Below are 27,405 nucleotides of genomic sequence, written 5' to 3' on the forward strand. Positions count from 1 at the left end.
ATCCTTGGGGTTTTATCTGGGATCCAGTGAGCAGCTGGGACACATTGCCTGTTTGTGGAGTTTGGTCTTTATCCAGCGGGGCAGCACTGTAGGGCAATACCAAAGTGAGCAATGGGGACTGCATGGGCTCAGCCCCATGGGGTAGTGGGATGAGGGCAGAGGAATAGGAACAGTGGAATGGGAGCTGTGAAATGGGACGGATGGGATGGGGGCAGTGGGATGGGAGCTGTAAGATGGGAATAGAGTGAAGGGAGCTGTGGGATGGGAATACAGGGATGGTAACAGTGGGATGGGAGCAGTGGGATGGGAGCAGCATCTCTGTCAGGAAAGCCTCAGCTCCCGCATGGCTCTGATGATGGATGCAGTGGCTGCTGCCCTCTCAGGATATTTTTCCTTTCTCTCCCTGCAGAGTAACATTTAAGAGACACAGGAGCCCCACTGCAATGCTGGCAGTCTCCCTCTCCATCGCCGGCCGCCGTGCTGAGCTAATTTTATCCTCCCTGGCCCCCCCATCTCCTGGAGATTGTCCTGCTGCAGCCAGCGAGCGCTAGAAAATAGCACATCGCCCACTCATCCAGCCTCCCTCCACAAGGAAAATATTTATATTATGCCAAAGAGAGGGTTTCCATGGCAGTGATGACTTTAGCACTGTTGCCTTAGAAACCACTTGAGGCCATCTTAAGCGGGGCGAAAATACCCTTCATCGACAAATAAGGAGAGCGCACAGGAAGGCCCCGCTGGAGCACGGCAGGACGGGAGCTGCTCTCCTCCCGGCGGCTTTTGGAGCTCCCCAAAAGGGGATGTGCAATGTTTGATGATGGCACTGGAGGGCAAAGGGGTGGAGATACGGTGACAGTGGAGGGGGCAGGGGTGGCACTGGAGGGGATATGGGTGGTGAGGGGGGAGATGCAGGTGGCATTGGAAGGCACATGGGTGGCACCTCTGCCATCCAGCCTCGAGCACCGAGGAAGTCCCGGCGTCTCCTTCAGCCCCGGTTCCCCGGCAGCTCCGTTCGAGGGGCCCCACGTTTCTCCCTCGGAGCTGCCAAATCCCCCCTCCCCTGCACCTCCGCCTGCTGCGCGGTTTGGCAGACCTCTGCAAGCCAGCGGGACTCCATCACCGGGAACACATCGCTGGAGCCTTCAGAGAGAGGGCAACGAGCTGCGTGACGAAGCCAGCGGCGCAGAAGCACGATGCCACGTGTTCAAGCTATAGAATTTCGGCTTTTTTTTTCTTTCTTCCCCCCATGTTTTCCTTTCTGGTGGGCTGGAACTACGTCACACACGTGGGAAGTGATGCTCCAACCCGGCCCCGGGGATGCGGGGCAGGCGAACAGGCGTTTTTGGGGCGAACCGTGGGTGCTGGAACACACCTCCCTGCGCCCATATCCCATCGCAGCCCCGTGTAAAAGCCCCTTAATGCCGCTTCCCACCGTGCCCACACCAAACTCTTGCTGTGCCCGGACCGACGCCGCGGGGTCGGACGGAGGCAGCGGGGACGGTTCCTCGCCCCACCGCCGCGCGTGGGGTCCCGCCGCTCTCCGCACCCCGGGGCCGAGCAGCTCGGGGCCGCCTCCGTCCCGCCCCCGTCGGTCCCGCCCCACCCCGGCGGCCCTAGAAAGGCGGCGGCCGCCCCACCGCCCCCGTGTGCCGGTGCCGTCATGGCTCTGCCGCCCGTGCTGCGGTTGTGCGCCGCGTTGCTCGTGGTGCTGCTCCCCGCGGCTGCCGCGCAGCAGGAGGCGGTAGGAGGTGAGCGGGGGGAACCGCGCGGGTCTCGGGTGGGGGCTGCGAGGATCCCGTTGTCCCGTCCCGGTGGTGCCGCGGGTGGGGGGCAGCTCCGGAAGCGTTGGGCGGCTGCACTTGGGAGCGGCGTGACTTCTGCATTCCTTGTGTTCCGCTGCCAAAAGCCAAGTGTGACACGCGTGAGCTGGAGGCTCCGGCCGGGAAGTGGGCGTGTGGCTGGCGAGGGCTGAGATAACGCCTGTAGCTGCTGGGATTGGGACTGCTGTGGTGGTAAGGGGTTGTAACCGCGGGGTTTGGGGTCCTGGGCTGAACCCACAGAGCCGTGAGGGTGGCACGTGGTTGTGAGTGCTGGGAGCTCCCGAATGGGATCGCTCCAGGGAGAGCGGAGCTGATGGGGATGTGGTAAACCGGCCCATCGCCTCCCGGGGCAAAAGGGTGGATTCCAAGCGCCCTGGAGGCAAACAGGCCGAGGCAGCACAACAGCTGTGATGCTTTCCTGGCCTTGGCTGGGGAAATGGGGAGGATGCGGCTTCCCAGAGCGTTGCAGGGCTGTGCGGAACGTGCAATCTCAGCCTCTCAGTGGTGCATAAACAGCCTTATCTGAGCTGTGTTAATAAATTGCTGGGTTGTTTGGAGGGCTGTGCAGAGCATGTGACCGGCTGTTGACAGTGGGCCGCAGCTGAGGCTTCCTCCCAGCTGCAAGGGGAGAGCTCAGCTCTGCTGCTTGCACACAGGGAGCACCTTGGAACTGGGGGACTTTGCAAAGCTTTGCTCCTCGTGCTGCAGTTATTGGGGGGCTGCTCTGCTGTGAGGCTGCAGTTGCTCCTTTCTGCCTCCCTGCTGCTTTTCCTTGTAGCAACTTCCTTGTCTGGGTTCTGTTTGCCTGAGCTGCCCTCTCACCCAGTGGTAGGGGATCGTGTAGTCTGTCCCTGCCCAGCAGGTCTCTCCGGACATCCCATCATAGCACTGCTCAGCTGCCCAGAGCAGCCGACAGCTCAGTGCTTTGTGTCGGTGTGGGCCAGGCTTGGGTTTGCCTTTGAGTCTCTGAAATCAGCCCTTATCTGCTGCAGCCCACGTGGCTTCTGGAGGGTACGGGGCAGCATCTGTCTCCAGAACCAGTGTGCTGCTGCAGATGCCAAGGCAACAGCAAGCTCTGTTGGCATGCCCACAGCAATGGGTGCAGTGCTTAATGCATGGCAGCATGTCCTAGGGCACAGGTCCCTGCAAATTGGGGGACAAAAAGAGGCTCCAAGGAGCACGGAGCTTATAACAAGGTCCTCCAAGTACTCAGGTGTCTCATTCTGTTCTCCTTCCTACAGAATGTCAGCAGTATACAAACAGAAGCTGCGAGGAGTGCCTGAAGAATGTCACCGTAAGTAGCAGGAGTAACTCTGACTTTTCCCTAGCGTCCAGAAGCATAATGTGTACTTTAGGGGGCTGTATGAAGAGCTGCTTCCCTCTTGCAGCTCCTTTGTCCCTGCCCCAAGCACGCTGTGGGTACCACCCATCCGCCCATAGCACTGAGAGGACCAGCGCCCATTGGTGCTCAGGGAGTGGCTGCTAGGAAGTGCTTGAGTCTCATGGTGTGCTGCTTGAGTCATTTAATGTGCTGGGCTCCTCCTCAAGAATGTGAGCTGCTGCTTGTGCTCAGCTGAGTCCTATGAATGCCGGAGCACCTGACTGCAAAGCATGATGAGCAGATGTTTGCTGGTTGAGTGCCCTCAGCTCTGCATGCAGCAGATAGGGCAGGGTCTTTCCAGAGGTCCCTTCCCACTGGGATTTTCACTTGAAACAGTTAACTTTCCTCTTGGTGCTCCTGATGTATGTAGCCCCATCTGTGATGTGTGTGTGTGGGGGTAGGATGGGTTGCCAGGGTGGCGGCTGTGGGCTGCGTGCTGTCCTGCAAACCTCCTCCACTGCACAGCCTTGAGAGCAAGAAGTTTGGGCTTGAGGCAGACCTCCCTGCTGACTTGGCCAGGAAGCTCTGACCGAAACCAAGCAGCTCTGCCTGGGGGCTGTGGGCAGTGCTGCCTTGGCTGCTCAGGGAGATGGTGGTGGTCACCATCCATGGAGGTGTTCCAGAGCTATGGAGATGTGGCACTGAGGGTCATGGTTGCTGGCTGGGGTGGGTTAGGGTTGAAAAATACCCCTATAATCCTCAAGTTCAGCTGTAGGAATTCTGATTCTTGGGCTGGAGCTGGTTGGGTGGAGCCAGGAGAAGCACTCTCAGCATCTTGGGGAATGGGGAGTTTCTGTAGCGTTCCCTGGCAGGATGAACCTGCTGCAGAACAGAGTGGTTGCTGCTGCTCGCTTTGGGTACCTCACAGTAATGCTGTGCTTTCCTGTGTTGCAGTGCCTGTGGTGTGCCAGCAGCAGGAGGTGTGTGCCATACCCTGTCCGACGGATCCTCCCACCTGCTGACCTCTGCGAGCTCCGCTCTGCACGCTGGGGTGTCTGCTGGGGTGAGTGGAGGGAGACCTGTCTGCTTTGTGTCTCCTTTGGGCCACAGTGGTACTCTGGTGCATGGACAAAGCATGGGTCTTGGGGAGCAGGGTGATAGGGGAACAAGCTGGGGCTCAGTTTCCATCACCTGTCCCCATGCTGCAGCACTGCTGGACTGTGGTCACAACCAGCTGTTCTGTCTCACTGCCCATGGGGGAGTGAGAACAGCTTCCACACCCCCCAAAGGGAGAGTCTGCTCTTTGTGAGCACCGCTGTGTGCTCTTCTGAACCTTGTGTAAGACCCTGAAATACTAGTTTGTGTGCGAGTAGCTTCATAAAAGGTCTCATTGTGGAAGAACACATTCCTTAGCTTGCAAAACGAGCCTCGGGGGTGATTAGTCCTGCAGGAGATTAGCTGTGAGCTGTGTTTGTGGTGTGTGACTGCAGCCTGCCTCACCAGGCAGAGGAGTGTGTGGTGCTGTGGGCAGGGTGATGTGAAGCCCTGGATTCAGTGCATTCTGGTGGTGCTGCTGGTGGAGAAGCTCCCATTGGAGAGGTGAAAAGCATGGTTAGGTTTCTTGCCTATGGCTGCTGATTTCCAATACGTGGCCTCCAGCCCAGTAGCCTCAGGTGAGCCCTGCTGCTTCCTGCAGGCACTGGTTGGTAGCAGTGTGCTCAATGCATTCATGCTGGTGCCAACACTGAGCGCACATGTGGATGATGTCTGTCTTGCTTTCTCAGGCTGCCATGCATGCCTCAGGTCCAGCAATTGAGGCTGCCAGTGACAGGAGCTGTGTGGCTGTCAGCAGGCAGATGTACACTGGTGTGCATGTGTGTTTTGTTGCATCTTGCAGTGAATTTTGAAGCCCTGATCATTGCCATGTCTGTGGTGGGTGGCTCGATCCTCATCATGCTGCTTGTCTGCTGCTGCTGCTGTTGTAAGAAGAAGAGCAAAAAGCAAGTATCGGGGTGGGCTGTTCCTAGTTCTCCCAAAGAATCCCTAAGGTGCAGCTGTGTCTTGGTGTGAGCTGATGGGCTCTTCTTTGCTCCAGGCCAGACAAGGAGGATGAAAGAGCTGCCCGTGAGCGGGAGCGCAGACGAGTGCGTCAGGAGGAGAGGTGAGGCCACATTGCCCTGTGCCCTGCTGACCCAGTGCTGTGCCAATTGCACGGTGCCACACTGCAGTGCATGGTGCTGCAGCCACTGCATGAGGGTCTATACTGCAAGTTAAGTCCCTGCTGGGATCTGTGAATGCAGCACTCTGGTAGTGGCATGTATCCATCCTGAAGTCCCTGCCCTGTGGGAAGGGGGGCTGCAGGGACACCAGCAGCCTGAGGGCTCCCTCCACCCTGGGAGGGAGCTGGGAGCTGGAGCTCCTCCTTGGCTGTGTTCTGCTGGTCACTCGTGGTTTCTTTCCTATTTGTTTCTTACAGGAGAGCAGAGATGAAGTCACGGCACGATGAAATCCGAAGAAAATACGGTACAGTTGTTTGCAGTAGCAAATTACACTAAGCTTTAGAATTGTAGAATCATTTAAAACTGGAAAGAGCTCTGGAATATCTACTCCAACCATTTAGCCATGTCTGTGGCAGCTCTAGACTGTGTTCCTCAGTGTGACCATCCCAGTTCCCTCAGCTGCTCCCCATCACACTTTATGCTCCAGACCCCTCAGCTCTGCTGGACACACTCTGTTGTAGTGAAGGGTCCAGGACTGAACACAGAGCTTGATGTGTATCCCATGAGGGGTAGGAGTTGAGGTGGTGTGGGCGCATCCTTCCATGAGGACAATAGTACAATAGTCTCTAGAGCAGGATGGTGAGCAGAGGATGGTTAGTGAAAGAATTGTCACCCAGAGCAATGAGTGACTCTCAGTGTCTCTCTTTTCTTCCAGGCCTGTTCAAGGAGGAGAACCCTTATGCAAAATTTGAGAACTAGCCTCTCTGGATCTGCCCCACCTGGTGAATGGCGTCCTCCTTCTAGACCCACCTCACTCTGGGTTGCTTTCTAGGAGCCCCCTATGGTGCCACATGCTGCCACAAGCCCTGCTCAGTGACTCCCCCCATTCCTCACTCCAGTTCTCAGCTTGCCCTGGGCTTTTGCTGCAGAGGCTGTGCCAGGATCAGCTGCAGTGCCAGCATCAGCTGCAGTGCCAGGCCAGGCTGGAACCTCACTCTGTGCCTGGAAACTTGGTGGCAATAACACTGGGGCTTCACACTCTTTTACTTACCTGGGGGTGGCAGCACAGCACAATGCAACACGGTGCCTGGCTGAGGTGGCCTAGAGTGTCCTCCTTCTGCCTTATGCAAAGCTGGGTGCATGCATTGTGATGCTCATGTCCCTGTGTGCAGCAGTGGCTCAGGGGTGCCCTGTCTGCCTGCAGCTCTATGCATACACCCACACACCAGCACCAGTTTCTCGCTGCCTTGGGCCTTTGGGGGCAGGCCCTAAATGCACGCTTCACTTGCAACTAATCCAGGGACCCTCCACAGCCCCCTCTACCTCTGTGCCTTATATTGATCATCTCCTGGGCTCGGTGCCTGTTACTGATTGCAATACGGTAGGGTTCTGATGCGATGTGGTCAAGATGTATTAAATCGATTTGATTACTATCCCAACGTGAGCGCTTTATTCTGAAGGAGGGGCTGGTGCTGCGCTCGGTGCAGTTCTCGGGCCGCCCGCTGGGGGGCGCTATAGCCGTACTGGGCCGTATCCAGTGACGCACTTTCTAGAGCCGCCGCGCCGCGCGCTTTCGCTCACCCTCCTCCTTCCCACGTGATCAGCCGTGCGGCCAATCAGAACGCGGGATTGCTGGCGCGGGGTGGCGGGGGCGCGGCTCGGCGCGCGCTCTCGCGGTCGGTGGTTGTTGGCGGCGGGAGCAGCGCGGGACGGGCCCGAACCGAACCCAAGCCCGGGCCCGACCCTCCGCCATGTCGGAGGAGAAGCCCAAGGTGAGCAGGGCTGGGGCTCTGCGGGCACGGGGCGGGCCGTAGGATGAGCTATGGGGGGGTAAGGGGGGAGGGTCGGGCCTGGCAGTGCGATGATCGCCGCTCTCGTCCGGTTTGTCCCCCTCAGGAAGGAGTGAAGACAGAGAACGACCACATCAACCTGAAGGTGGCCGGGCAGGACGGCTCCGTCGTGCAGTTCAAGATCAAGCGGCACACGCCTCTCAGCAAGCTGATGAAGGCCTACTGCGAGCGGCAGGTGTGTGTACAACGGGGCCACAGCCAGCACTGAGTGCGGGCAGCGCTCTGTGTGTGTGCTGCTGCACGTGGAGCCCTTCCTCTGCTTCCACACTCTGCACCATACCTGCACCTGACCTTACCTGGACCTGAGCGAGGCCTTTGACATGGTCCCCCATCACATCCTCATCTCCAAATTGGAGGGAGGTGGATTTGATGGGTGGACAACTCGATGGATAAGCAATTGGTTGAAAGGCCGCAGACAGAGGGTGGTGGTCAATGGCTCTATGTCCAGGTGGAGGCCGGTAACGAGCGGCGTCCCTCAAGGGTCTGTCTTGGGACCGGTGCTCTTTAACATCTTTATTAATGACATCGATGAGGGAATGGAGTGCACCCTCACTGCCACAGCATCCATCCGGCAGCTCTGCACCCTCCTGTACAGCAACAGAGGCATGAAGTTCCCCATCTGCTTATATTACATGTTAATTTAGTTAATATGTGTCCCGGCACTAAATCAGTCAGTGCTTTGTTTGGATTCAGACGTGTCTCGGTTTGGTTCCTCACATGTGTCACTCTGTACATCGGCAGGGTTTGTCCATGAGGCAGATCAGATTCAGATTCGACGGGCAGCCGATTAATGAAGCAGACACACCTGCACAGGTATGAAAGGTGCTTTTAGTGCAGATCGCTATGAAATGCTTCTTCAGTCTCTTCCATATGCGTTTTATCCTGGCTGGGGTGGGAGATGTGCATGAACAGATGGTGCCAAACACACTGGCACCTGTGTGCTGCTGTGGGCAGGACCTGGAGGGAGTGCTGAGCTCTTCAGCTCTGTCCTGCTTCTGGATAGAGCCAGGACTGAAGCTGGGTGCTGTAGCTGCTGCCAGCTCAGTCAGCGCTCAGAATTTAAGGGTTTTCTTGCATTGACAAGGCCTGAGGTGAGGAACAGAAGAAACACATCTGAGTTGGTTGCTTTTAGATGGCCGGGTTCTGAGTCTGCTTTGAAATAGAGATCTCAAAACCTGTGTAACTCTATTATAAGTTTATGGTTGTGGACTCGTGTTCTCCGTATCACCCTCACAGCTGGAGATGGAAGACGAAGACACTATCGATGTGTTCCAGCAGCAGACGGGCGGGCTGTGCTAAGACATGGCATCCTTTGGAGCACAGAGGCCTTCCAGGCTCCTCATCGCACCTCGCTCTCATCTGTCCTTGGATTTGCTATCAAATAGTGAACAAATGAACACGCCGATCACACGGGATTCTCGGAAACCTTAGAGGACATTTACCCAAAATCGCTTGTTGTCTTTGACGTACTGCGTGTGCAAGTCGACACAGTATCTGCAGGGATTCATCTCTTATCTTTAATTGGGCCCAGTTGATTTTTGAGTTCCGATTCAGTGCTACACGTTGTCTGTCTGTCTGCTGTTTCCTGGTTTATTCCCTTTCAAACCTGTGGCCTAAATAACCCTGTCCGTGTTTGAGGACATGGAGTGCATTCCTGGCTGTCGGCCCTGCCCCTCTGTTCCATCCTACCCTTGTAAATAAGTCTATTTTCATGCCGATCTCAAGCTTAATGAGTCTCATTGTTTTAAAAGAGGAGGAAGAAGACGCTGATTGAAGTCGCTGGGAAACGTGAAGCCCACGACCCGAGGTCTGTACGTTCAGATGCAATGCTCCGTATAGACAGTTTGGAAGATTGCAGATTGACATGTGCTTTGTCATGATTTGATAAAGTTGTCTGAAATATACTTTTTTAATGCACAAACGAGAAGTGTCCTGAATGGAAGGGGGGGGGGTGGGGTGAGCAGAGCAGCTGGGCTGAGAGGGCCCGCCCACAACTCGCTGGTGCTACTGCGCATGCGTTGGGAGGACTCAGCCCCCCCCCCCCCCCCCCCCCGTACCATAGAGGCGGAGTGCTAGTGCGCCCCCTATCTACTTCCTCCCCTCCAGCCCGCCCGGAAGCGGCGCGGGGCCGGGGCGCTGCGGGCCGCGCTATGGCGGGTACGGCGTTAAAGAGGCTGATGGCCGAGTATAAACGTGAGTAGCGGGGCGGGGCTGGGGACTATGGGGACGGCTGGGTGTGGGGCTGAGGGTGTTTTGGGGTGGGGGTGGGGGGGTCGGCCCAGAGCACAGGAGCTGAGCGGAGGCCTCGTGGCAGCTGCAGCTCATAGGGAGCAGATGGGCAGCGCTGAGCTCAGCTCGGTGTGACAGCGACAGGGCCCGAGGGAACGGCATGGAGCTGTGCTGGGGAGGGGGCACCGACAGGGTGTGACACAGCTCCGTGTACAGCTCCGTGTACAGCTCCATGTACAGCTCCATGCACAGCTCCATGTACAGCTCCATGTACAGCTCCATGTACAGCTCCGTGTACAGCTCCATGTACAGCTCCATGCACAGCTCCATGTACAGCTCCATGTACAGCTCCGTGTACAGCTCCGTGTACAGCTCCATGTACAGCTCCATGTACAGCTCCGTGTACAGCTCCATGTACAGCTCCATGCACAGCTCCATGTACAGCTCCATGTACAGCTCCGTGTACAGCTCCGTGTACAGCTCCATGTACAGCTCCATGTACAGCTTCGTGTACAGCTCCGTGTACAGCTCCATGCACAGCTCCATGCACAGCTCCATGTACAGCTCCATGCACAGCTCCATGTACAGCTCCATGCACAGCTCCGTGTACAGCTCCATGTACAGCTCCATGCACAGCTCCGTGTACAGCTCCATGTACAGCTCCATGGCGGTGGGCACAACTTACTGATATCTGAACACAAAACCCAAAACAACTCAAAAAGATGGGAGCATTTAAATGCAACTTAATGAGGAATGGCCTCACAGAATCACAGAATGACCCGGGTTGGAAGAGACCTCAAGGATCATGTAGTTCCAACCCCCCTGCCTGGCAGGGCCACCAAACACACACCTTTACTAGATCAGGTTGCCCAGGGCCCCGTCCAACCTGGTCTTGAACACCTCCAAGGACGGGGCATCCACAACCTCCCTGGGCAGCCTGTTCCAGGGCCCAACCACTCTCCTAGTGAAGAACTTCCCCCTAACATCCAACCTAAATCTTCCCTCTTTTAACTTAAAACCATTTCCCCGTGTCCTGCTATTGTCAGCCCTTTCCAAGAGTTTACTCCCCTCCTGGGAGTAAACTCTTTGTGTAAATGCTGGATGAGCTGTGGTTTGCAGACAGCAAGGCCGGGGGAGCCGCTGCTGCTCATACCCCGCCAGAGGGAGCCGGGAGTCTGGCTGGAGATGGCTGGCTGCTCCATGCTCATTGCTCTGCAGGGATGTGGAGCGGGTTCTCACTTTGGTGGATGGCTTCAGCCTGTACCAGAGTATTTCTGGGTACGTGTTTTCAGACAAAACCCTATGCTTGATCTTGGGGCATCCTGCAGGGCATGAGCTCTAACCCATCTGATTCACCATTCACCATCTGACCTGCTGATGTAATGTCCTTGTCACTGTGCTTTTCTCTGTTGTCATCCCAAAGCACTGACCTGAAAACCAGCCGTAGCAGGACTTGTCTCTGCTCCTATCTGCTCTCCTGTGTAAGTCCCCTCTGTCCCTCAAATAGTTCTGATACTTTATGGTTGGGAAGCTCCATGATCTTACTAAAATGCTATAAGCAAATGAATTGCTAAGAGAAAACTGATATTAACTAAATAACATTGAAAAGGATGTTACTTAATGCTACAGGCAGACACTGTGTGGATCTTCCTTGCATCGTGTCCTGATGCAGCACTTGACATGACCCGAGATAACATCTTGTTTACTATTCTCCTTTATACTTTCCCAACAGTAGTCGGATAGAGTGTTGTGAAAGGCAAAAGCAACACGCTGTGACTGAGGGCACAGTGCTCCTACAGACCTGAATTCCTGAAGTAAAGCAGAGCTTCCAGTTCTTCTGGTCACCTGCATGGCCCTGTGTTGTCTTCATGGCTGGTGTCGTGTATTTAGTGGGTGCTCTTGCCCAGCCTCACCACCAGACTGCCCAGCTCCTCCCTGGTGCTTCCCAACAGGCTGCCAGGCTTCAGCCTTACAGAATTTGCTCTGCTCTCAGTTTTCTTCCTTCTTTCCTCTTCCCTTTATGTGTTTCTGGTTGTGATGGAGATGTTTGGCAGTCGGTGCCTTGCTGGTGGTTACATTTTGTTTACCAGATTGTTGATTCTTACTTTTCCTTCTGGAGGATATATTTGTTAGAATCTAAATTTAGAATGTTTAATAGTATTAAAGCCTAAAATTAACCTCTCAATAGGAGCTTATGCTTGCAAGACTTAAGGAAACCTGCTGCTTCTGCCTTTACCGTTTCCTTGCTGCATGCTCTTGAAGGTATCTTGTATGTTTTAAATCTAAAATGGGTTACTTGGGAAACACTCAGTTGAAGCTGTAGGTGCACAGAATGTGCAGTGTTTGGTCTTTTGTAGCTTACATAAAAGCAAAGAGGGAACCGAGTAGTGGGTTGTAACTCTGGCAGGAATCAATAGGAGCAGCGCAGGGTTAAAAGCAGGAGGTGTGGATAAGGCAGGTCTGCATCATGCAGAGCAGCAGGGGTGGGGAAGTGAAATGGAAACGGAGGCGCTGAGCCCGTGTGCACCCAAATCTGTCCCATGTTTCCAGCAGAAGTGCTGCACTTTGGTTGTGCCAGCTTTTCCCTTTCATTCAGTCTCAGCTTAAAAGCAAAGCTTTAAAGCAAGGCTTAGCTCCTCTGCTGCAAGCTGGGACTCCATTGTGTTTGCATTTGGAAGCAAATCCCCTGTGTGCGGCACGACCGCCGTGCAAACCGAATGGGATGCCTTGATGAGGATGCAAAGCTTCAACTGCTCCAAGTGCTCCCAGTGCTGAAGAGAGGCATTGTTCTGAGGCAGCTGGTGGGCTGCCCGCCATGGGCTGCTCCCACATGCGCTCGCCACATGTGCATGGCAGAGGACTTGCAGCCACCCAGGCTCCTGGGACACCCAACAGTGGCTCTGGTGGTGGGGTGTGAATGCCCAGTGCCTTACCTGGCAGCCTCAGCTTTTCCTCAAGCCTTTCTGCTTTCTGGAGCCTTCCTTGCTCCAGGGATTTGCCTTGTGATTCCCAGCACCTGGCTTTGCTTGGAGAGCTGTACAGAACCCCTCAGCACAGCTACCAGCCCCTGTGTCCTGCCCCATCAGCACAGGGTCTGAAATGTAAGAGCTGCCTGGATTTTCAGGGGAAATTGTGGGAAATAGCAGAATTGTGGGGTCTTGTTTGTTTGTTTGCCCTTAAAGAAAGAGCCCTAAGGTGGGTCCAAATAGCTCCAGGAGCTCCCAGGTTTGGCATCTCCATCTGCCTAGAACTATCTAGAAGCAGAGCTGCTTCAAACCCACTGACAAGCTGGAAAAACCTGCTCTGTAATGTCCCTGTTCTCGTATTCAGGATGCGTTCAGCCCTGGTACTGACCTCCAATCTGCTGCTCTTCTTTTGAACTTGGATCTGTGCTGAAGCTGATGGCAATCTGAGTGAGCCAGGGGGGTTTGCTATCTTTCCTGCCAGCTTATCTCAATGGCTTTTGAATCCATCACCGCTTTGAGACAAGAATCTTTGTTCTGGTTTGTGCAGCGTTACCCACAGCTCTCGCTTACAGCCCAGCAGGAATTACATTAAGCCTCTCATTCAGCAGTTCATGACTTCTCATCTTCCCCAGTGATGCGTTGCTGCTTGTTTTCAGGTAGCAGAACACATGTGGTGCTCTGTGGTTTAATGGTGCGAGTTGGTGGTAGAAGTTCACTGATGAATCGGGAATTATATCTGTTTCCTACATGGAGCAAGGGTGGGTCGGTCAGATCATGCTGTGTGCAGCCACAGCTGTGCTCTTTCAGCTTGCACTTCCCAGGCCACATGGGGTGAGACGGTTTAGATCTGTAGAACAGAGACACTTGTCATTATCTCTTTGCTTCTGCTCCTTCACCTTTTGGTATTGCTTTGGGTTTTGTGTGGACATGCTGTGAAGTCTAAGACAGTGCAAAATAGGCTGTAGCAGTGCAACCTGTTTTCTCTGTGGGTTAAAGGGATTTTTTTGCCTTCCTTCCCAATTTCCTTCCACTGGGAAGACAAGTTTAGAGATCTTGAAAGAGCACAGGACCTCAGACAATGTCCTTGTATCTAAAACAGAGAGATATGGATGTGATGGGTGGACTGCTTGGTGGATGACAAGTTAGCACTCAAACTGTTGTGGTCAAAAGCCCCATGTCCATGTGATGTCCCTTGGGTCTGTTTTGGGACAGTGTGTGCTTGCAGCCCTGAAGGCCAACTGTATGCTGGGCTGCATTAAAAGCAGCATGGCCAGCAGGCTTTGGGGGCAGCATCTTCCTCTCTGCCCTTGTGAAGCCCCACCTGAAGCCCAGTGTTCAGCCCCTCACAGCAGGGAGGTGGAACCTGATGGTGTTTAAGGTCCCTTCCAACCCAAACCATTCTATGGTTCTGCAATCATTTTACTTTGAAAACTGTCTTGCGTGGACCTTCTGGATGTCAAACCTTGCTCAGAAAAGCGAGGCCAGAAGATTCCTCCTGTGGTTTTCTGAAGCTGTGTTAACATTCCTTGTCTTTTTTTCTTTTACAGAACTGACCCTGAACCCACCAGAAGGGATAGTAGCAGGTGAGTTGCTGGGTGGCTCATGCACTGTGAAATTGGAGCCTTACTTTCTGGCAGCTCTGAGCATCATTTCATGTTTTTTTTTTTCTTCCTCATAGGTCCTATGAATGAAGAAAACTTCTTTGAGTGGGAAGCTCTGATTATGTGAGTCAATATTGTCTTTTTGTCTGAAAACAACACTTGTACTCTCTGAGTATCTTCTGGGAGGACAAGGGTATTGAAAAGAAGCCTGCCTAGTTTTGCATTATATTGACTTTGGCCCATCTCTGGTTGGAAACCTCTTTTCTGATCCAAACTAGGAAGTATATTTGGAATTTAAACAGTGTGACGGGGCAGCTTAAGTGATGATTTGTCATGCAGGTGTCATAATAAGAAACACTTGGCATGCATAACTTGCAGATTTTACAAGAGTCATCATTTGGGCTCCACTGGTTATATTGTGTGTATAAACACTGCAGGAAACCATAAATTACTTGTAGATCACACAAACATTGCTCAACTGCAAATACAGGACAGGTTTCCTCAAGTTCTAAGGGGAGCAAAATGGTCAGACAGACCATCAGTGATAGGAGAAAAAAAAAACAGTGTCTAAAATTAGTTTCCTTACTATTCAACTTACCTGTAGGAAAATTGAAAGAGAATTGATATGAGATAGCATTGAAATTAAAAAACAAGCAACAGCAAAACAACACTTTAAAAATCTTTTACAATTCTTTGTTTCATGGAGCAGCTGCTCTTGACAAGGTGTTGGGTGTGGTGGTTCCTTACAGAACCCTGCTGCTGCTGAATAGCTCTGATCACTCTCTGCTGTGTTTAGGGGATGACAGACTTCTTCCAAAGCTGTGTCCTCCTTCTGCTCCTGAGCTGATGGGTCCAGTTGTTCACAGCTGAAATTACCTTGAAAAGACAAGGTCTTAACCCAGCAGCTTTCCGGTCTTTCTCTCTCACTTCTACTATGTTACTCATGCTGTCTGTAGCCTTCTTTGGGGGACTTTGGGTGCGTGGTGATTTTTACAAGATAAAAGTTCTTCAGAGTTGTTGGAGGGGAAGGAACAGGTCTGACAATTTGCACGCATAACAACGAGATGAGGAAGTTCCAGTCCTGTAGCTGATAACCTGTTGGTAGGGCTAATCCACTCTCTTCTGCATTTCTTGTGCTCTTTAGTAAGAGTTCCTGACTGGGGCTGGGCACAGGTCAGGCTCCTTGTTCTTTGTGACCCTTTGGAGCGTGTTGTCCAAGAGTGGAAAAGCATCTGGCACACAAACAATGCCATTCCTATCAAGCTGTAGTGTATCACCTCTTCTGTATGAGCTGTGTGGGTGATCCTGCTTTCTTGCAAGCTTGAGGCTCTAGGTTATTTTAATCCTTGGTAGATAGATTTGGATTACCACTACTTGTTTGTGAGTTGACACAGGGCTGGTTGCAGCAAGACATCCTGTGATGAGCAGGTTGCACTTCCTGGCAGCTCAGTCCCCTGAAGATAAACACCAGCCATGGAGTGAGGTAAATGACTACAGTCAGAACCTGTTGCCTTAGGCAACCATGGAATCCTACTTTTCCATCTGTAAGTGGGACAGTTACCACATTTCTCAAACACACGTTTTCTGCTAACTCAGAAAGCTGTGCCTTGCTTCGTGTTTAGAAACTCCAGAGGATTTATTGCTCTTCTTGGAATGTGGAAGGAAATTCCTGTCCATCACTACTTTCTAGTAACAGAGATTTTGTGGTTGATGACAGCTTTCATGGGGGACATGCAGAATACTTTGTATTCACTGCCTGGAAAATACCTTTTTCTGATGTTTCCCCTAACAAATCCTTAAACAGCGGAGGATCTGCTTGCAGACTTGAAAGCCCTTTAAAGTGCTGAGTGTTGAGCTTCAGGTCTTTGTCGGCGCTAAATGAGAGGTGGAGGTGCTTTTAGTTTCTGAATTGTGTGTGTGTCATAATAAAATTATACTTTAAGATCTGTTAAATCGTGAAGCTGTGGTACAATAGAAACATGTTTATCCTAAGCAGGTTGGGTTACTTTAATCTCTTTACAAAACCCTATTGGTAAACATGTTTGAGTACATTTGGAAAGCCAGCTACACGACTTGTTTATGTTTGTGATAATCTTCTCGAGTGTTTTGTAATCTCAAATGTGCTGTGTGAGACTGTGGGATTGAAAGAAGTGCAGATGAGGTGATTAAAGTAAGGTTGACTTGCATTGGAGAGGGATGAAATGCACAACGTAGATAAGTGCTGTAGTAATGAAAACAGAACAGAATATTATTCTTCTCTCCATGCACTTTCTAGAAAGCTGGAGTACATCATTGCAAACAGAACTGAAGAAAAAGAGACTTAAGAGAGGAAAAGCCATTGCCCATTTCTCTATCTGGAGGCGGGCTGGTTGATGGTACACAGTCTGCTGTGGAACTTGGCCCAGAGATTACTTTAAAAGGCTGTTTTTATATATAATAACAATACTAGTTTGTATTCATGATGTTCTTGCCTGCAGCAGCAGTGCTGGATAAATGCTGAGCATAAGTGTTCTGCATTGACATGATTGAATGATAGGATGGTTCTTATGCTTATGGATTAGAGCTGTAGGTTGAAATACAAGGTGGTAATTTTTCTGAATAGTGAAAGCTTACAGCCTGGTTTAAAGTGTGCCCTTCTGATAAGGCATCAAACAGTAGCTGACTTGGAGTATTTACAAAAGTCAAACCTTTGCAGCCAGGTACCTCATTTCTGGTGATAAATAGCCCCAGCACGTGGATGGAGTTTATCAGCTCAATGCCTTGACACTGCGTGAGGTCTGACAGGCTGTGTTATGTTATGCAAGCTCATGAATTTAACGTTTCAAGACCAAGTTTTGTCCTCTAGCATGGAATTCCCCTCTGCAGCATCTGATGACTGTGGGGTTTCATCTTTTTCCACCCTCTTTTTACAAACGAGAAACCACTTACAAATGTACTTGAAGCCATGGCTATGGCATTAATTGCCGTTATCACTTCACTTTTCCCTCCTGTTTTGTCAGACGCTACCCTTGTTTTTTTTTCCCTTGCCCAAGCAACATTAAGCTCACAAAGTTTAGAATCTTCATATAATGTCTTGTATCACAGTAATTATTCCTAACATGATTTTGCTTTGCTTTGGATTCAGCACAGTTACATTTAGCACAGGCGCTGCAGGAATAATACAGCTTTTCGTTAACTTCTGGAATTCATATCGATGTCTTTGCCATAGCTGCTGGGAACAAGACAGGATGGGAAAGAAACAAATGTGGAGGATAAGGAAGGCTGCTTAGGTCACAGTGCACAGTGACTGAGTCAGATGTAAGGCAGTTGGTTACAAGTTCCCTCTGATCCTAGCTGAGCATTGCTCTTGGTTACTGCTGCATTTCAGTGCCTTGTGTGACTACAGAAGTGCAGAATGCTTAGATTGGAAGTGGCCTTTAGGATCATACAGTTCCAGCCCTTTGTCCTCCCACTAGATCAGACTGTCCAAAGCCCCATCCAGCCTGGCCACACCAAGAGTAATACAGAAGAAGTGCTATGGCAGCTGACTAGATGCTGATTTTCATGCTACAGAATGGTAGAAATAGAGCTTTGTGATCCTTGAGACTGAAGAGGACTAAAGGGAAGTAAATGTTCATTACCTGCAGAGCAGGTGGTGTGACTGCAGAGTGCCATGCTCTTTGCCTTGCTGGCCCTGCTGATAATCCTTTTAGAACTGAAAGCAATAAGTTTAACCACTGTGATCTTCAGAATGTTTTGTAGTTGCGAACGCTGTCTTGGATTAACTTTAATAAGTTCTTTGAAGTTGACCCTGGCAGCAATGAATGGCTGAAACAAAAGCAGTACGTTCTCTTAATGCGGGGCCTAAAATGGAGCGTGTTGGGTTAACATATTTGACAGAAGAGCCCTTAAGGCTGTGTGTTTGCTCTCAGAACAGAAGACACCCACCAGCTTTTTAATGCGTGTATGTACATACCCTTAGAAGTTCAACAATAAGCCTTGAAAATGCAGCTGGAATTAAAATCCTTGTGAAAAAATGCATTCAGTTCACCCTCAGATGTGAATATTGAATCCTGACTAAATTTAAGGCAAAGACCAGCAAGGGAGCGTACAGGGTTGAGATGTTTTATGTAGCTGCATTTCTCTAATCTCACTTTGTGTCAGTATCCCAGTTTAAAGTGCTTAGATCTTGTGTTTATCTGCCAGCCAAGCCTTCTGAATTGCAGAGTTTAAGAGTGACCCTCTGTAGGGCTTCCGAGGCAGTAGAATCCTCGTTTCAAATGCTCTCTAATAAAGACACGAGATTTCCTTGGCTGAGATGTTAAGTGACGAAGCCTGTTTTCTGATCTTTCTAATCAGGGGAGATGGAGTTTGTTTTATGACTTCCAGGTGGTTCATCTAGTTGGAATAAATCACATGAAACAAACTCTTTTGCTATACCTTCCAAAGACGTTTAGTGTAGAGAGGATAAAATAGTTGTCTTTGTACGCTCACTTTATCACGCTTTGAACTAGATGCTGAACACAAGAAGGAAATGTTTCTGCAGGAACCTTGATGAAGTTATTTCTTCTCTGTGTATGTTCGAGGGAGGGGGAGCTGAATGCCTGAGGTCTGCAAAGCAGCCGGGCTGTCCTGCATCTGGCAGTTATAGTCCCTGGGCTGCATTTTATGTTCACAAAACATGGTGTGGTTGCACTCGATACTGGCAGTTTGAATCCTCCGAGGTTTTATAAGCTATTTTTGAGCTGCAGCATTTGACATCTCTGTCTCTGCAGCCTAACAGCATCTTCAAAGACACGGGAGTCCCACACCTGCCTCTGCCTTCTCTTGACATGCAGACACTCAAATCCTGGAACATGCCTTGGAGCCAGATACTCCAATTATAGCCAGACACACCCTGCTAATTAAGCCGTGTTGTGACCTTCCTAGTAATTTAGTGTGCAAGCTTTGATATTTTTTTTTATTTTTTCCCCCCATTCCCTCCCAAACCCCATATTTGGATTTAAGTTTATGAGGTGTGGGCTGAAAGCATTTTAACTCTTAGTATTCTGGAATAGATGATACAACCCAAACCTAAGATGTCTCATTAGACGAGAAGCTGGTGAAAGAAATATATATAACTCATATGAATCTCTTTTTATCTCTTTCTAGGGGTCCTGAAGATACCTGTTTTGAGTATGGGGTTTTCCCTGCTATTTTGAGCTTCCCACTTGACTATCCACTAAGTCCTCCAAAGATGAGGTTCACGTGTGAGATGTTCCATCCAAACAGTGAGTCTGATGCATGAGGAGTGGGGGGCTTTTACACCATGAACAAGCAGCTTCTGTATAGAAAGAGCAGGCATCCTGACCCAGGGATGAGTGATGCTCTCCCTGTCCATTCAGTAGGCGTTTGCAGCTCCACATCAGTGCTCCTCTTTGCTAGGGTCGTTCTCTCTTTGTCACATGAATCCTTATATACCTTATGATGTTAAACAGCCCAGTAGATTCCAACAATTCCGCTGCCTTGAAGATCATTCCAGGAATACTTGTAGCTACTGCACAAACAGTTGAAAGGTAAATGTTTTGTACACGATGTAAGATTTAGAAAAACAATATGGACTCTTTCCAGTGTTGCTCTGTGGTCTGTATTTAAGTAGTTTTGTGTTATTTTAACTAGTGAAAATGTATTCATCTTGACCAAAGTTTGGGTGCAGTTTTATTTGGCAGCATGGCTTTTTTTCCCTTTAAACAGAGGCCTGATCTTTCTGAAGTCCGGGGTGCTCTGTCCATGCAGCTGGCACAAAGAGTACAACTTTTTGCCCTGGACTGATAAAAACCTTAAAGCTCTTTTTCACAGCCCCAAGCTGGAGTCAGTCCTGGCATTTGCTGTAAAACTGTTAATACATCTACCAAATCAGCATGGATAGTGATGAGATTGCTGTCATCACCCAGATTTGATGAGCTGGACCCGCGTTTGAGGCTGTTAGACCTCTGCCACTTGAGAACAATAAGCAGCAGACACTGCCCTGCTGCTTAGGGTTTCCTTATTATTTCCTTGGTTGCTGAGTGATCTGAGTGCACCCAGCAGGCTTTCCTTGATGAAGATGATTTGTACATTTGTTTAACAGAAGTTCTTGCTAGATTTTTGTCTTCTGGGTTTTTAGCAAAAGGAAATTTTAAACTGGGTTTATGTCAGTCGTATGAAGGCAAAGTCCAAAAGATCTAGATGGGCCAAGTGTTTCCTTGGAGTAATAGTCAATCTCCTGTACTTCTTGCACAGTTTACCCAGATGGGAGAGTTTGCATCTCTATTCTTCACGCTCCTGGGGATGATCCCATGGGATACGAGAGCAGCGCTGAGCGGTGGAGTCCTGTGCAGAGTGTGGAGAAGATCCTCTTGTCTGTCGTTAGCATGCTGGCAGGTAAGGGCTGGCCTTTTATTAGCAAGAACTAATAGCAATAGTAGCATCTGCTTGATACATACCTGAAGCTTCTACTTGTATTTTCACACTTAAGCAGCAATCAGAGTATTAAAGCCCTCATGTTTATTTATCAATAAACCAATTTTCTTAAAATAATAGGGGGAAAAAAGTCTGAATTATTAAATGGGTGTTTCCAGCTTTCTGACAACTGCACTGTGTTCCTTCTGGTCAGCAGCAGCCAGATATGGGGTGACGATCAGGCAATGGGTCCTGAAGTTCAGCTGCTCCTACATACAGCAGAAATGGATTTGGCTTTAGCAGCTGAAGGGAGTTATAAGGCAGATAAATCAGTATGCTAGATAGGAGTCCATGGCATCTATTCGCCAACCAGTTCCCTTGATTTCTGTTTGGCAGCCTGGGAAATGTACCCCTTTCTGCCATCTCTGATATAAAGGAAGCCTTCTTGTGGTGAAAACAGTCAGCGTAACTTCTTACTTTAAATCCTGCAAGAACTGTGGATCAGATCTCTCGTGCACATCTTCTTGACAGATGGATCTTTTCCACGTTGTGGACTTTGCTGTTGAACTGCCTGAAAAGGCAGAAGCGCATCCCCAAGAATCATTTTGAAGTGATGAAAGTTTAGGTTTTAGAAGCAGCAAAGCTGATCAAAGAGCACTGAAAAGATTCTTATCTATGACTGCGTCAGCTTCAAAATGGCAACCTGCTGATGGAATCTGTCCAGAGACCAGAGCCTCATTGCGCTCCCTGTGCCCTCCATGATCATGGCTTGTTGTACAACCTTACCTAGACTGCTCTACTGGGGAATCATGTGGTCTCTCTTCTTCTCTAATCCTGTTTTCCCCATGGCTTTGGAGGAATTAGTATAAAACATCATCTTCTTCCAGGCTGCTGGCGAACTCTCAGCTGTGGATCTGCCAATAGAGCAAACCTGAGTTTACTAAACAGGGTGTCCTGTGCATCTGTTCTAATTGCTGGGCTTTAAGAGTCAGCAGCATTGTATTGAGAGAAACATGAACATAAGGTGTCTGCCATGAACTGAGTTGTGTATTTGGACCAGAATGTGTAGCAGAATGAGTAGAATACGTGCTTAGTGGCTTGTATAATCCTATGACAGTTGTCCTGCTGCATGCTGACCATGAACCTGGAAAATCCCATGCCTCAGCTTACCTCTATACAAAAAGAAGTGTTGAAGTTGCAGGGTCTTACTGTACTTTGTAAAGCACTTTGAAATCCTCAGATGAAAGATTTTCAGAAATGAAAGCATTTAATGATGAGTTGTTGTGTTTTTTGGTTTGTTTTTAATAGAACAAACCATCCAAAAGATGGGCAGAGCCTGTTTGGGTGGCCTGCTTTGTGAGGCTTTGTGTTTGTGAAGCCACAGAACCAGAACAAATACGTAGCAGAGAGCACTGTGCAGTTTTACATACGTTTGACAGCACAAACAGGGGAAGTATATACAGGGGAAGTATACCAGAGCCACGGGGAAGTGACAGTGCAGAGACACTGCTGAAGAAATGAGCCGATGTTGCTCAGTCCCCTGCATGCACACAGACCTTTCCATCTCTTTCGTTTCAGAGCCAAATGATGAAAGCGGAGCCAATGTAGATGCCTCCAAGATGTGGCGAGAAGACAGAGAACAGTTTAACAGAATTGCCAAGCAGATTGTGCAGAAGTCACTTGGACTTTAAGCTCACAAAAAGACTGAAGTGTTTTGTATTTCTCTCCACCTGAATAAGAGCAGTGCTCAGTGCTGGTACCAAAAAGGAAAACTTTGCTAAACTATCGATCTAGTTCTTATCCTTTGTTATTTATTTACCATCTCTTTTCTGCTTCCGCTGCTGCACAGAAGCCTCTAGTTTACTCACTGAATCGTATGGGGAAGGGATTTATTGCTAGGGAAAATAATGGGAGCAATGCTGTTTCAAAGGCTCTTTGTTGCTACCTCACTTCATGGTATGGAAAGCTTGGAGACTTTGCAATCTGCAGCCTGCTTCTGTCAATCTGCTATTGGAGAACAGCCCTGAGTTAGATCTCCTGCTGGAGGAATTAGATTTACATCGGTATAGGTAGCATTGCATTGGGAACACCAGTAGACAGAAAATAGTTATCAGTCTTATTATACCAGCTAAGTTAAGGACAGTGTTTGCAGTCAGAACTAATCTGAAGACTGGTTAACCAGAGAAAGCTATAAGACAGGGTTTTAGCCAGAATGGTTTAACATAGGAAGTGATTCAGCACTGTGTAACTTGAAGATCCATGTGGTCATTGCTAGCAGCTGGCTGGTACTCCTGCGTTACACTGTGAATTTGTACTGAGCCTTTGAGTTAGGGTTTGCTTGGAAGAAAGCCCAAGAACTGCTTTACTGCTCCTTAAAGACATTCAGTGTAAGCTTTACATTCAATTGGAGGTGCAAGATGTAAAGGCTGGGTTCTTAAATACATGGGTCAGGTTCACTATGAGCCCTAGGTATGTCATCTGCAGCCTGAAAATGCAGTGAGGTTGTTCCTGTTCCATGGGGAATGTAAGATATCTCTGCAGTTACGTCAGCTCTTCTCTCCTGTAGCCATTTGGATGCTCAGAAAATGAAGCATCGCTGGCCTTTACCATCACAGCCCAGGTCACCCAGTTTTCAGGTGAAGGAGCTTTTGCCACCAATGCGTTTTGTAATATGGGCTGTAATGCTTCTTTATGCTGAATGCTATAAGTAGAAGTCACTCGGCTGTGTTCTCTGGATGGTAAGATGCTTATTTAAAATGGCAGAGCACTGTAGGCCACTTCTGGTGGCTGGAGATGACAATCTGCAGTGCTTTGTGAAGCTGCTAAGGAGCTGCTGGTGACCTTTGTGCTTTGCAAGTGAGTCTATTGTTTTTCTAGGAGCAGCTTGGGAGTGGAAGGAGCTGTGCTGTGCAGAAGCTTTACAGAGGAGATTGTGTGCATGTGTGTGTGTTGAACTCGTCAGTATTTCCATCGTGCTGCACATGCTGCTTAGTCACAGGCTGCAGATTGGTGGGTGCCACCTTTCTCATCTTTGAATTCAGAGCTTGTATTGCTTGTATTCCCTGTGGAAGTAATTCCTGTCACTTTGGTGGGTGGGTGTGAAGGGGACCCAGCTTAGCATGGGAGCAGAGATGACAAGATAGTATTGTACCTAACTAGTATTTCAAGGCGTACAGGAAAATGTAGCATCTATATGCAAAATGAGGGTGGTTTGGGGGGTTGTAATATATGAAGCGTAGCTCCTGCAATTACCTCAGCTGCTGTTGGAGAGCTGTGTGCACCGCAGAGCAAACACTACGTTCAGCAGACGTGGCAAAGTGGGGCTCTTTTGAAGTGCAGAGTATTTCATTCACGTGTGTTTGCTCATTATTTTACGGTGGGATTTAGTCTGTATTCTGAAAATAAAGTGATTATATATATTTTTTCCTTTCATAAACGTACTCAAATGTATTTCAGTAAGTGCTTTTAAGGTGGAAACAGCCGGTCAAGAGTCCAGTTTCATTGTGGGCCAACGGAGTGGAAGAGTTTGTGGTGATGCAAGTAAAACACTGGGGATGCTTTAGAGATCTGGAAGCCTTGATGCAGTTGTTGGGGCTTTCCAGGCGAGTATCTTGTTGTGATGGCAATCAGTTGATATTTCAAAGAAAACACTAAAAATCTGGCAATCAGCAGATGTGACTCAGTTTGCCTCTAACAAAAGTTTTGTGGTGATCTAAGGCTCTGGGCTTAGGAACGTCTTGTTGTGGCAACAGGTGAATCATGAGCTGCTGTGTATTGTTCCGAGTGCGCCGATACCAGATGGCAGATTGGAGAAGGACAATTAGTTGGAGATTCTCAGGAGGAATTGGACAGTGCCCCCAAATCAGAGCTCAGCACAGCTGGCACTGAGAGTTTCCATGTTCAGGCAGTTGTTCTTTGTGGCTGGGGAACACCCCGGCCTTCCTGCTTGTAAAGCTGCCACTTGGATGCTGCAATAGCCTGCCCTGAAAGCTTAATCCTCTCCTTGAAAGTACTCACGCTAACAAGGTGTGTAATGGTAGCCAGTAGCAATAATTTTCTAAGCCGTTGCCTTTTTTCTGCCTGAAACAGTTACTATAAAACACATTCCTTGGGGAGTGTCAGAATGCTACAGGTGTTACGCATGCAAGCAAAGCATTAAAGGTTTAAAAAAAGGCACAAAACCTCTTTCTGTGGGTTATATTTGCCTTAGGCTTATATCTAGCTACCTATATATAAAGGCTTCAACAGAGCTGTACAAATGCAGGCAGTGTCTTTTCGAGAGCCTTTGTGTATACGTCCGTATACATGGCGTGTGCTTTTTTTGCTTCTTGGCAAAGGGAGCAGTGTCAGAACACACACAGTGGGATGCACGCCATTCAGTAATTGTGCTGTGTGTGTGTGTGTGTGCATGCACGCCGTTCTTTGAAAGTGCAAACTGCTGCGGGAGAGGCGTTGGAACCACATGAAAGAGCTGCAGCTCCGGGGCAGAGCAATCAAGAGGGTGCTCTCCTGCTTTATTTTTTGGGGCTGGATGTGAATGGAAGGAAGGCAGTGTGTGCTGCATTCAGGATGCAGCTCTGCATCTCTGGAAGGTTCTTGCTTCCCTCTGACTTGTGTTGTGTCTTGGGAAGGATGCTGTGCATCTTCTGCCAGTGTGAGAGCAGAGAGACACAGCCACCTGCAGCCTGGACTCTGCTGGAGATCAGAGGAGCACAGTGCAGATATTTGTTATTTCACTGTATTTAAGATGCAAACTATGCAACAAGACCTCTAAATACCAAGTGCTTCTTACCCTCATGGAGCAGTTTCACATGAGGGTAGACTTGCTGGGCATTGCATCGTATTGTTCTGAGTACAGGCTGTGGCTGACAGGCCGATGGGATGAAGGTGCTCAGCACTGAATCCATCACCACTACCTGAATCAGGTGACACGATTTGTGCTGACTCAGTTCCATACTGGGACCGGCTTTTGAAAGCAGCTCACACCCTGGGATGGAACTGCAGCAGCAGCAGCGCAGATTATGGGGTATGTTAATATATAATTAATGGTAATGATACGGACGGTGGGTTATTACAGGGTAGCTGCCGTGCGTGAGCTCCAACCTCCCCTTGCTACACAGAACCGGGCACCTGTGGGCTGAGAGGCTGGGGGCTGCAGGAGGTGGGTTCAAAGCAGCAGGCTGCAAGATGCGGCATGCCGGGGGGTGTGGGGCACCCACGCTCTTGGATGCTGGGCCGGGTGCTGGCAGTCTCTCCACCCACGGCCAGGTTAGCTGTCTGCCCCAAAGCAGGTATTTTTTTTTCCCCATGCCAAAACAATTTGGCAAATTGCAGCCCAAATTTGGGCTGGCATGACAGCAGCTTCTGGTGGGTGAAATCTCATGCGGGGGCAAGGCTTGCACCGCTCTCAGGTTGTCCAGGATTGGGTGTTTCTCTCAGGAGGCTCCTGGTTCTGGTGGTACAGCCAAGCCACAGGAGGCCCTGCAGAATCTGCATTGCATGTGGGGGGTTGGCTGCTGTGGGATGGCCCAGTAGTGTTTCTCTATCAGGCCAGCTCAGGACCAGTGGGTTAGTGCCCACTTTCCCTGCCAGGCCCCCAGATGTTGTGCTGACCAAGGCTGAAGAACAGGTGTTTTCCACCCTGTCTGGTGGGAGAGGCAATGGGGAGTTGTTTTGCCTTTGGCCATAACCTGCTTTGACATGGGATCTTCCACCTGGGCACGCCTGGGGTGGGAGTGCATGTGTTCTGAGGTGCCCATCCCTTGCAGCTCTGCTTGGGATAGGGTTGACCATCACAGGGTGGTGGGGCTCAGCCCGGTGCCTACTGTGCCCCCTTTCCACCTCCTGACTCCAATGCTTTCACCATCTGCTCCCAGCCTCCTCCTGCTTGTTCCTCAGAGCTCACACTTGAAAGGTGGAGCTGGCTGAGTGCTGGACGTGGAAGGACTGTAATTTGGCTGTGTTCAGGGCAGGAACTAGAGCCTGCTTGCCCTGCTCACACCAGCCCTGCCTCTGCCTCCCATGCCCAGCAGCAGCCCTGTGCTTGCAGTGTGCAGCCACACCAGCACCGAGGCTGCTCTCCTGATGCAGAAGGGAAGCAAGAGCCAGTCTCACTGTGCTGACCTTCTCTTCTTCCTCCTTTTCTCCCCTATTCTGCAGGCAGAGGGGCTTGACTGGCCCCAGCCCTTTGGTTTCATGCTCAGCTCCATGAGCAGGTTGGGATGGGGATGGAAGCTGCCATCAGTGCAGCTCCAAGCGCAGCAGGGCCTCTGTGTGGCCAGCATCTCTGGGCAGCAGCGGAACCAGCCCTGAGAACGTCTGCAGAAACAATAGCAATTGTTCTCTTTCTTTGTTCCCTTCCCTCCCCCGGATGCTGCTGCGGAAGAAGGAGCTGTGCTGTGCGGGTGGGCAGAGTGCGCTGCCCCTGCACTGTGCTGCCCTCAGCCTTCTTCCAAGAAGTGTGTTTGTATGTCGGGCAGTGCCTCAGCACCGGGCCATAAACATGGGCAGCTGTTGCCTAAGCTTGAGCTGACAAAGCCCGAATCATCACTAACAATGATACGAGCTGTCCACAGGGAAGGCAGTGCAATTGGGCCGTGAGTTGCTTTGGCACAGGGCAGGGTGTCTCCTTGCAGAACTGGGCTGCTGTATGTTCCCTGGGAAGGACCTGGTGGTGAGTCCCTCCATGGGCAGGACCCATGCAGTGATGCGGGTGCCCTTCTCGCTCTGTTCTCTGCATGTGAGCTCTGTTTGAAATGTGCTGTCCACAGAGATGCTTCTCAACCTTTCTTCATCCAGGGAAATGGCCACACTTTTTTTGGGAGAGGTTCAAGGATTGCTTTGTTCAGAGCTGCCACATGGTTTTATTTACAACCCATAGGAACAAGGCAAACATCTCTGTTTGTCTCTTTCATTCTGTCCTCTCTCAGTTGCTTGTGCGCACAGGAATGTGTGTGTCAGCTTAAGAACAGCTCTGGAGCTGTCAACCTGGAGCTGCAGC

At 50.1% G+C, this 27,405-nt stretch overlaps 3 protein-coding genes across 5 annotated transcripts; all 3 read left to right on the plus strand.

The window, feature by feature from the left end:
- Nucleotides 1-1,644: 1,644 nt before the first annotated feature.
- Nucleotides 1,645-6,793, plus strand: PTTG1IP (PTTG1 interacting protein). The gene is made up of 7 exons (XM_015871280.2): nt 1,645-1,748; nt 3,062-3,114; nt 4,096-4,204; nt 5,039-5,141; nt 5,237-5,302; nt 5,618-5,664; nt 6,076-6,793. The coding sequence occupies exons 1-7, from the start codon at nt 1,661-1,663 to the stop codon at nt 6,117-6,119; spliced, it is 510 nt and encodes a 169-aa protein (XP_015726766.2). The 5' UTR covers nt 1,645-1,660; the 3' UTR covers nt 6,120-6,793.
- A 208-nt stretch (nt 6,794-7,001) lies between these two features.
- On the plus strand, nt 7,002-9,131 carry LOC107317986 (small ubiquitin-related modifier 3). The gene is made up of 4 exons (XM_015871281.3): nt 7,002-7,132; nt 7,257-7,385; nt 7,952-8,023; nt 8,447-9,131. The coding sequence occupies exons 1-4, from the start codon at nt 7,112-7,114 to the stop codon at nt 8,507-8,509; spliced, it is 285 nt and encodes a 94-aa protein (XP_015726767.1). The 5' UTR covers nt 7,002-7,111; the 3' UTR covers nt 8,510-9,131.
- Nucleotides 9,132-9,323: 192 nt separating this feature from the next.
- Nucleotides 9,324-22,192, plus strand: UBE2G2 (ubiquitin conjugating enzyme E2 G2). Of its 3 annotated transcripts, none has more exons than XM_015871230.3 (6): nt 9,324-9,403; nt 13,953-13,988; nt 14,084-14,129; nt 19,137-19,255; nt 20,247-20,387; nt 20,802-22,192. In XM_015871230.3, the coding sequence occupies exons 1-6, from the start codon at nt 9,361-9,363 to the stop codon at nt 20,837-20,839; spliced, it is 423 nt and encodes a 140-aa protein (XP_015726716.1). In that variant the 5' UTR covers nt 9,324-9,360; the 3' UTR covers nt 20,840-22,192. The 3 variants fall into 3 exon arrangements, with proteins under 3 accessions (XP_015726716.1, XP_015726715.1, XP_085368939.1); XM_015871229.3 differs by having other exon boundaries at nt 21,984-22,192; XM_085512813.1 differs by lacking the exon at nt 9,324-9,403 and adding an exon at nt 13,079-13,163 and having other exon boundaries at nt 21,984-22,192.
- Nucleotides 22,193-27,405: the final 5,213 nt, after the last annotated feature.

This window comes from Coturnix japonica, chromosome 12, assembly GCF_054131305.1.
Source record: "Coturnix japonica strain WE chromosome 12, WE-NBRP24, whole genome shotgun sequence".
NCBI classification, from domain to species: domain Eukaryota; kingdom Metazoa; phylum Chordata; class Aves; order Galliformes; family Phasianidae; genus Coturnix; species Coturnix japonica.

What these genes read in the sequence shown, in the direction of transcription:
- UBE2G2 (XM_085512813.1), top strand. Translation starts at nt 13,094, where the DNA reads ATGGTGCGAGTTGGTGGTAGAAGTTCACTGATGAATCGGGAATTATAT. An exon ending in GTTTCCTACATGGAGCAAGG is followed by an intron (nt 13,164 to 13,952) that starts GTGGGTCGGTCA and finishes TTTCTTTTACAG; the next exon opens with AACTGACCCTGAACCCACCA. An exon ending in TGTCGTTAGCATGCTGGCAG is followed by an intron (nt 20,388 to 21,983) that starts GTAAGGGCTGGC and finishes CTTTCGTTTCAG; the next exon opens with AGCCAAATGATGAAAGCGGA.
- PTTG1IP (XM_015871280.2), top strand. Translation starts at nt 1,661, where the DNA reads ATGGCTCTGCCGCCCGTGCTGCGGTTGTGCGCCGCGTTGCTCGTGGTG. An exon ending in GCAGCAGGAGGCGGTAGGAG is followed by an intron (nt 1,749 to 3,061) that starts GTGAGCGGGGGG and finishes TCCTTCCTACAG; the next exon opens with AATGTCAGCAGTATACAAAC. An exon ending in TGAAATCCGAAGAAAATACG is followed by an intron (nt 5,665 to 6,075) that starts GTACAGTTGTTT and finishes CTTTTCTTCCAG; the next exon opens with GCCTGTTCAAGGAGGAGAAC.
- LOC107317986 (XM_015871281.3), top strand. Translation starts at nt 7,112, where the DNA reads ATGTCGGAGGAGAAGCCCAAG. An exon ending in AGGCCTACTGCGAGCGGCAG is followed by an intron (nt 7,386 to 7,951) that starts GTGTGTGTACAA and finishes GTACATCGGCAG; the next exon opens with GGTTTGTCCATGAGGCAGAT. An exon ending in AAGCAGACACACCTGCACAG is followed by an intron (nt 8,024 to 8,446) that starts GTATGAAAGGTG and finishes TCACCCTCACAG; the next exon opens with CTGGAGATGGAAGACGAAGA.